A 9654-nucleotide genomic window follows, 5' to 3' on the forward strand; every position below is an offset into this window, starting at 1 on the left:
CCTGAGAGTGAGTGAGTCATTATAGCTGCTTATCATGCTCAGATGTTCATGTATTCAGCTTCTCTTGGGGGTGCCTAGTGGCTTTACTTGTTGACGCAGTGATTTCCCGGGCACATTCATGAAGGTAACATCAATCCTGAAGGGAAGCGCTGTCGTGTTAGGCTTGGCAGCCCCCATTACAGCCATGAGGGTGCTCCGCATGAAACGGGCAAAACAAGATAATGAATTTCCTGCCCGTCAAGCGAAGTGTGCATATGGGAAAGTCAATGATTCCAGTGGCATCCTAGAGATAGGCGAGGCGTTGTACAGAACCAACAGCAATGTGTCATGGTCGGAAGCAGAGATTTGCCGGACTGGGGGTGAATTCACTTTAATGATGGGATGGTGGAGATTTTACCTGAAAATATTTTCCTTTTCAGGAATATATATATATATATATATATATATATATATATATATATATATATATATATATATATATATATATATATATATATATATATATATATTGTACAAACAAGAATGGCAAAGAATGACCTTTGACCTTTGACCTCACTAAAGCTTTAGTTATTACATTGTCTATTTTCTGCATTCTCACTAAAAGGCTTTACAGATCTGTCTTCATAGAAGATTTATTAAAGAGGGTTCCCCGATACTCTTATTAAAATGTGGATTATTTGAACAAATCACAAGCTTCTCCAGCATACAGCATTTTTCTGTATTACTTAAACCTAATGTTCCAATTGTCCTGGCTCAAGGGTACTCATAAAACCAAGTTCAGGAGATAAATGTGTGACTATAAACCCAGGCAGAAATACATTACTGGCAACCTGAAGTAGAGCTCTGTTGAACCTAAAGACCTGCTGAAAATACCAGATGCTCCCCATTTGAATTGGATACGTGAAAATGCACTATTTTCTAGTTGTATAACTAGGAAACGTATTGTACTATGCAAACTGTTTGACTGTTCCGATTATGTTTCCTGGCGGGCTCTAGTGATCATGCCTTTCCCCTCAACCACTAATGACAAAATGCCTTAAATATGTTAAGGCAACGTGCATATACACCGTTTTAATAACACTCGAAACAATACTATCTGGAGTTCAGTTAAGAGAGCATTCACTGTGCACTCCACTTCTACCGAGTGCTAAATGTTTATTCCTCTGCCTGAATTATCTCTATCTGTGCTACTGTTAAAATACCTTTTATGAACCTTTTGACTGGGATGTATACAACAATGTATGCAATATAGGCTACAACAATATGGATATACAGGTAACTGCCAAAATAAAGGAAACACCAACCAAGTGTCTTAATAGGATGTTGAGTCACCACGAGCCAGAGCAGTTTCAATGCACCTTGGCATAGATTCTACAAGTGTCGTTCTTCCATGCCAAATTCCATCATTTGGTGTTTTGTTGATGCTGGTGGAAAACGCTGTCTCAGGCGCCGCTCCAGAATCTCCCTTAAGTGTTCGGTTGGATTGAGATCTGGTGACTGAGACGGCAATGGCATATGGTTTACATCGTTCTCATGCTCATCAAACCATTCAGTGACTACTCGTGCCCTGTGGATGGGGAAATTGTCATCCTATGGGGGCATAGCCATGGTAGCCAAAATAATGGCCTGCCTAGTATTTTTATACATGACCCTAAGCCTGATGGGATGTTAATTGCTTAATTAACTCAGGAACCACAACTGTGTAGAAGCACCTGCTTTCAATATACTGTGCTTTGTATCCCTCGTTTACTCACGTGTTTCCATTATTTTGGCTGTTACCTGTATCTGCCAGAGGGTGTTTGTTCACAAAAACACATCAAGGCAGGGTAGACATTCTGATGCATGTTTTGCTCACTGGTAGTTCCATAATCCTTCAAAAGGCACATCCTGCCATGTCCTGAGGCCTGGTCTAGAATCCATTGGCACTAAGCAGAGAAATCTGGACACCTCACACTCCCTGCAGATATGCATATGTCCTGTTCATTCAAGCCAAATACAGTGGGATGATCACACCCTTTATTAGCACTAGCCATAATACTTACACTTTGTGCCATATCGTGTCAAAATCCCGCCAAGATGAATGCTTCATAAACGTGTAATTGTCTGTCTTTACATACAGTAGCATTGCTGTCCTGCCAACAGAAGTAGCACTGCAGTGAAGCATCAAAGAGTCCATTGTGATTGGTTGAAATATTAACCAGTCTATGTTTTACATAACTGTTATGGTCAGTGATAAAAGGCTGAATAAAGTGCAGGTTACTTTGACTGTGTATCTATCAAACTTGGCTAATGGCCAAGACATTTGGTTGCTGAATGGAATTTAAGGAGTATGCACGGATTATTATTCTGTAGAGTGTCTCAGATCAATTCAAAACACAAGTCTGTGTGTGTGTGTGTGTGTGTGTGTGTGTGTGTGTGTGTGTGTGTGTGTGTGTGTGTGTGTGTGTGTGTGTGTGTGTGTGTGTGCGCGTCACACTCCTAACCCATCACCCACCACTACCACACTCTCTTCGGCCTAAGGTAACAGAGTTTCTCATTTCTGTCAGCTGCTCGTGACCTTTAAGGTAGACTATCAACGGACAGTGGGTGCCGCAACATAGGCAATGTCAACATCCCTTGTCTCGCAGTGCGTGAATGCCAATGCATCGGCCTATGAGTGGAATCTAATGCCAGTGCTGGAGTCCCTGTGCCTGCTTACATATTCAGTCCCTGAATATTCCTTCCTCTGTTCTTTCCCCTGAATCATTGTCATAAAATGGCATCATGTCTTTGATTTTGTGATAGCTTGGTTTCTAATAGAAGTCATTTGTACTCTGAGTTAGTGACAAGCAGAAGACATATTGTACAGTATATTGACTTATCTTTGTTGTCAAATGGTATCTGGAGCATATCCAAGCCAATCATTTCCCTTGTAATATCTGTTTACTGGAGTTGGTAGGTACCGCACACATACAGCACTGTTTTGACAACAACAAAAGTCATAACTCACTTCGCAGATCCCTACGTTTTAACCCTTGATTGCTACTCTAAAGTTAGTTGGCAGGCAGTGCCATCATAATTGCTCGGAGCACAGGATCTCAAACCGGTGCTGAAATCCGCGGCTTACCATGCATTTGGTTCCCATTAGAGGCAAGGAATCCTCTGGGAACATCACTCTTTCTGCAACTCTGTGACCTACTTCTGCGTCTATATGAGAACCACATGAGAGGGCCTTTACTCGACAGGGCTTTCGAGAGAAAGACATTCGCTTTGTTTGAGTCGAATTACCATATCTGTGTCTCTCGCCCCATCCTATTTTTAACTAATGTTGGAGAAAAAAAGAGAATGATGAGGTGAAAACAAGCGGAACATGTTGCTGCTCACCGGGGGCAGATGATATTAGTGGTGGGTGGATGTGTGTGTTCTATTTCGGTATAATTTTGCATAAAGTACATCATTATTATGTATGGTTCTGCCTCGAACTTTCAGTTATAGAAATCTGTTGATATGTTGCAAGGACACGGGCCAAGTGCTATTTCATACTTCACACTTTAACACTGTCCAATTACTCAAAGGATTCAAAATTCCATGAACCTACATGGTATCTTTTTAATTAATGAAAAGTGACTGACCAGAACCTTTCTCAGGAAGCAGCAAGCTATGCTTCCTTTAGTTACCTCAGTCCAGCACGTTCATCCACTCCTCCTAATCCCTCTGATGACATTTTAATGGAGCTCCCCAGAGTACACAGACACCATTACCTCTGTTGGGCTAAACCCAACTCCAGCTGCTGCTCTGCTGGATATGCCAGGGCACTGTTCTCATTTAGCCTCCCCATAACCAAGCCTCGATACTTGGCTGCAGTGTGCCAGTTTGAGCCCTGATAAGCTTCTGGATATCTAAGTGTTGATCTTGGCCAGTGCGAGAAGCCAGGTGCACCTGCAGTGAAGTATGAACTCAAATAAACTCTTTCTTTCCCAGGGTCTTCTAAGCTGTTTGTGCTCTGTGTTTAGAGTCTGGGCTGATTTGGGTGTTTGCTATGATGAACGAGTAGACTGTCTGGAGGCTTGTCTGTCACGGCCTTCTGCAATACTTCTGCAATACGGATGGAACCTGATTTAGCATGAGTCAAGGCTGTTACAGTCACAACAGGGGGGACGGTTGAATGTGAAATCCTTTTTATGTCATGACAGGATCTGACAAGGTAATGGTTTTATTTTCGTATGGGCTAAGTCATGACCTCACTATCTTTCTTTTTCTCTTTTAGGTGTCCGAAGGCTCCCTGACATGGAGAAGTCCAGCCCCAGCGTCCACTACACCCTCCTGATCGCCTGCGTCCTGGTTGCCTTTTTCCTCGGTGCCATCCTCTCCGGCTTCCTGGTGTCATGCTACTGCAGTCACAACGCCCGCCGTGCCCACCGGCTTGGCAAGGACCCTGAGGCATCCCTCCACCCCGCCCTCTCGCTGCGCAGCCTGGCCAAGCTAAATGGCCTGCTGGACGGCCAGCCGAAAGAGGAGAAGCTGGATGTGTCCACGCCCAAGATGTACAGCTCCTTCGTTCCCAACGGGAAGGAGCACACTCCGGGCAGGCACGGGATGTCCCTGGGAGACCCTGACCTTAACCTCTCCCAGGGGGAGAACCTCTCGGGCCTACCCACCCCTGACTCCACCCCGGAGCTGCCGATCAAGAACATGAAGGCCTTCCGGAACCAGTGGGAGAGGAACCAGAACTGCAACAACGCAAAGGAGTCTAAGGCACCGCCTGGCACCGGTTTCGGCCTGGGTTCGTCGAGGTCCAGCTCGGGGGTCACCCAGCAGGTGTTCCCCTTCTCCCACAGCCTGACCAACGGCCAAGCCCTCGGGCACCTGCCCGAGGAGAGGAAGATCCCCAATGACGAGCGTGCAAAGGGGGCTTCGGCCTCCCAGTCCTCCTCCTGCTATCCGCAGACGGTGGTGGATGTGGCGGCCCTGGACGAGCTCCTCAAGCACATCCACGAGGTCAGCGCCTCAGGCAGCCACAGCATCACTGTGCTGACCTCACCGTGTGCTCCCCTGCCGGGTAGCTCCAGCTCCAGCCATAACCACAGTCACAGCCAGAGCAGCTTCAGATCCCAGCCCCAGATCCCCGAGACGGAGTCGGCCCAGTACTACTGCTCCTCCACCCTGCCCAGGGACAGTCTGACCCGCCGCCTGGACGTGCCCCCAGACGCTGCTGCCGCCTCCCCGCTGCAGCAGCAGTCCATCCCCGAGCGGAGCTCAGTGACTCGCCACCACTCCCAGAGGCATTTAATGATCAAGATGGGGAACGGAGGGGCCGTCCCGCGCCAGCACAGCTTCAGACAGGGCGGGGTTGGGCCACCACCCCACCAGCTGCTCACCCGGATCAACTCTGGAGGTGGTGGTGGCGGCGGGGGAGGGGTTGGCTTTGAAGCCCACCGGCCACTCATCCCCAGTGCCTGCCTGACACGGCAGCACAGCTACAGCGAACCGCCCCACCTCCACCGCGCCGCCATTGTACGCCGCACGGCCTCCCTCAAGCCCCAGGTACCCCCCAAGCCCCTCTTCCTGCCCGCCACTTCGCCCGTAAACGAGCAAGGCAATTATAACTACTGAGAGTTTGGAGTCGGACTGAGAGGCCCCAAAACGGCAGACGATGTAACCTCGCTCCTCTCAGAGTTAGGGCAACTCCCCTGTGACGGGGGGGGTTGAGTGGGGTTCGAGGGGGCAACAACCAGGACTGGCATATCTTTTGACGAGACGGCCGACAATAGCCTCCACACCTGATGAATGTCCTTATACCATATTGGTATTATTGCAATGCTACTTGATCACAGGACAGTGATGGATTAACAGCATATAGAACATGTGGTAGTATTGAATTGACTTGGAGGATCTGTACCCTCGTTTGAGGCCAAAGAATAGAGTAACAGGGGCCCAAAACTCAATGTAAAGGACAGATCGCCAGTCGGCCACCAAAGCTGTGAACAATGCCTGCTTTAGCTTGGACCCAAGGCCTCAACTTAAGAGAGCACCTCACAACACAAACAGTGCTCATCCTGCCTGTAATGTATGTATACTGTATGCGTGTGTGTATACATGTATATGCACTTCATGTTAAGATACCAGAGGGCGGAACCATGAAGCAGCTACATTAACTGTGGTGAGATGGTCAACTCCTAGCCATTTCTTAACCCTCATATGACAGAAATACCATGGAGGCCCCACTCAGTACACACATTCGGTATATACATCCCTCAACGAGGGATTTAGCAATAACTTACCATTGTGCAGTTAAGTATCAACTGTACCCCTTGATATAAGGGTAAGTATTATACTTCTTGCAGCATACCATAAGAAATGACCACTTTGATAATGCTTGGAAAATTATTAATTCTGTATTAGTGGAATGATGCTGAGGAACGAGACACATGGCGTCAGTATAGACCCATCATGCATCATAGCGTTACTATTATGTTTGTCCCTGGTGGATGGGGGCTCCGCTAGCCTGTGACAGAAGGCCGCCTCGGGGCCTGATGAGTTAGGAGAATCCTTGCCCTGCATTTGGAATTCTTACTTTTTGGACATAAATGCTACGATAACTCCAGAGGAATTTAACAAGCCCCCAATATGACTGTCATTGTCATTCAAGAAGAGGATGCAGTACACTGCAACCTCGAAAACAATTTGTTTCATCCTTAACACTTAGTGAGAATTGGTTCCACATTGAGGTGCAATCATTCAGGCTATGTATTATATTAGCATTATAAAATTATATTTAAAAAGTCAAGTCTTAAAGCGGAGCCCCAAGAAATCACTCATGGGCACATAGCGCCCTCTTATGGACAAGCCCTTAATAACTGTGTAATAAAGTCAGTAATTATGTTTACCATATTGCTATTAACATTGTGGATGTTGTTGTAAATAAAGGCATCTGTGGAATAATACTAGCCAAACTTTGATTTGTATGTGTTAATGTGTGCCTTATTTAATAATGTGGTGTGGAAAAGGGAAAAAAAAGTATTGTTTTTGTCTCCATCGTTCTGTTGTCATTACAAATTCATTTCAAATCTGTCCTCCTGCACAGACTTTATATACTGTATATTTAATGACAAAGGAGCTAGATGGAAAAGATGAGTAGATCTGAAAGTATATCAGCAATGTTAGGTCTGTGTCATGTTTTTGAAAGAGTTCTCAAATATGTTTGAAATGGTATGGACATAGGCTGAGGCATTAACTCTGCTTTACAAAGAAATTGTATTTAATAAGGGCTCTATTCAGTCTAAAGCTGAAGCATTACAGATTCCGATAGAATTGTTAAGGTAATTTCCCATTGAGCCGACATGCGCAGCGCGAATGCAGTGTCTGCTAAAGCGGGAATATTGCATTTAAATTTCAATCACGCTGTAAAGCAGAATTTTCGCACTGCGGATTAAATATAGCCCCAAGTGTGGGGCGAAAGAGGCTAGCTGAGGGACTTGCAAATGAAAATGCTGCAAGAAGGGCTGGATGGTTGATGATTGCCTGGTCCAACAAGTATGCTATTCAAATGAAGCTCAGGATTGTAGGACATAAAGTAGGTGTCTGAAGATGCCGGAAGTGATGCCTACAGTGAGCTAACAGTGCCCATAGGTTTAGTTATTTCTTTGCTATTACTGTAAAAGGAAAATTCCACCCCAAAGCTATCTTTTGGTATTTGTTTCATTAGTCTATTGTTGATCTAGTCCCCAAAATGTTTTGCATGTCAGCAATCAAGTTCATACGGCTGTATTTCTGTGTTTTTAAAGTTATAGCTTAACTTGATTGCTGACAGTCCTAAAATGTTTGCATATGTCAACAATGGACAAATGAAACGAATACCAAAAGCTAGTTTTGGGGTAGAATTTTCCTTTAAATAGAGAAATAGCACCTGCAGTGTGTGTGTGTACAAGGAACCAAGACTTTGTTTTACGTTGAGGTTAACAAGTGAGTTGATTGAGTGTGTGCACTGGCACCTTCTCTGCCTCAAGTTGAACAGAAATATCAAATAATTCAATGCTAATGTCAATTGCAAGACACGTCATGAAATGCCTACAACACTAAAACCACGTTATCTATATCCCCTCATCTGGCCACTTTGACAGAAAAAAAGTTGAGTTGGGTGCTAGAATAGATTCATGTAAACTGGTTACGTTTGAGTACTGTATGCCAATATTGAGTTTATATGCAATGTTTGCATTTTCAATTGCTATAAAAATCCCTTCAGAAGAATGCTCTCTGACATACATCTAAAATGTATTTCATTTGACATCTTATTAATGTATCATACCCCTCACTCACTTGACCAATGAGGTTTACTGTTTTTGTAAATATAGCAAACCAGCAGTCACTTGCATCTCCATGGTGATTTCGTTTATTTTTACAAGTGGACTTCGCCCCAGATGCTCCTGAATTCTATTAAACACAGCTGTATGTCCGCTACAATTAAATATATCTAATAAAAGAATCTTCAAATGCATGTTGTATGTGTGTCAAATACATCATACAACTGTGTGGCACCTGTCGTACGTAAACCAAGTCAATAGGGGCCCAATTACAACACAGGAACGTAATTCCTTTTTATGCCCTTTTCTCTCTGTGTATTCTGACCTTGTATCAGGTATCGAGGTAAGACCCAGATGTAGAAAGTGTCGAAATAGCAATGTTTATTACAGCAACAGGGGCAAAGGTACAGGACGGCAGGCAGGCAGGCTCAGGATCAGGTCAGACAGAGGTCGGTAATCCAGAGGTGGGGCAAAGGTACAGGACGGCAGGCAGGCAGGCTCAGAGTCAGGGAAAGGCAGAGTGGTCTGGTGGACGGGTACAGGGTCAGGCCAGGCCAGAGAAAAGAGAGACTGGGGAAAAGCAAAAACGCTGGTTGACTTGACAAACAAGACGAACTGGCAACAAACAGAGAACACAGGTATAAATACACATGGGATAATGGGGGAGATGGGCGACACCTGGAGGGTGGTGGAGACCATCACAAAGAGAGGTGAAACAGATCAGGGTGTGACACCTTGAATTTAAGCATGACAATCGCGTGCCATTATCCCGCTATTTGTTCAGGTGGCGATCGTATGACGTATTCTGACCTTGACTTAATTCCCTAATTATTTCACTACCTTTCGCACAAGGAAACCATGAATATGGTCTAGTGAACCTATCGATTCCAAGTGCAAAAATCATATTTATTTTTTTCCGATAGAAATAACACCGTTCTCCATGCGTTGTAATTTACAACATGATAAAAGCTAGGTACATTAGTAATCCATTTGGATAAGGGAATTGTAAATGTCTTGTTTTGGATATATTTTACCCTATCATTTCTGGAGACAAATGTGAAACCAGTCATATGGCTGCAAACTCAAACATATCAACATATCACCTTTCCCACAGTAAAGTTTATAAAATGCTGTGCCGTTATGCAGAATTTCAACTGTATGGTCTTTGAAGTTGCACGGATGGGCACTCTCGAATTTCTTAATTATAGGCTACCCCGACTTTCTCTGTTTCCTATTTCTGTCAGTAGGCCTAATAATACATATTAAACTGCCAATTCACTGTTAGTTCCCTTCAGTTGGTATAGGCTACAACAGGCATCATCAACTAGATTCAGCCAGGGGCCGATTTCTTCTTGAGCGGTTGGTCGGGGGCCGG

At 44.7% G+C, this 9654-nt stretch overlaps 1 protein-coding gene across 3 annotated transcripts in view; it reads left to right on the top strand.

Moving 5' to 3' along the window:
- The window catches only part of LOC139391821 (semaphorin-6D-like), a 134069-nt gene extending 127131 nt beyond the window's left edge, over positions 1-6938 (top strand). For all 3 annotated transcript variants that reach the window (XM_071139389.1, XM_071139390.1, XM_071139391.1), the window contains one exon: positions 4247-6938. In XM_071139389.1, coding sequence (XP_070995490.1) covers positions 4247-5592 — 1346 coding nt within the window. In that variant the 3' untranslated portion in view covers positions 5593-6938. The remainder of the gene's footprint in view (positions 1-4246) is intronic.
- The last annotated feature ends 2716 nt before the right edge of the window (positions 6939-9654 follow it).

The sequence above is a fragment of the Oncorhynchus clarkii genome, chromosome 32, assembly GCF_045791955.1.
Source record: "Oncorhynchus clarkii lewisi isolate Uvic-CL-2024 chromosome 32, UVic_Ocla_1.0, whole genome shotgun sequence".
NCBI classification, from domain to species: Eukaryota; Metazoa; Chordata; class Actinopteri; order Salmoniformes; family Salmonidae; genus Oncorhynchus; species Oncorhynchus clarkii.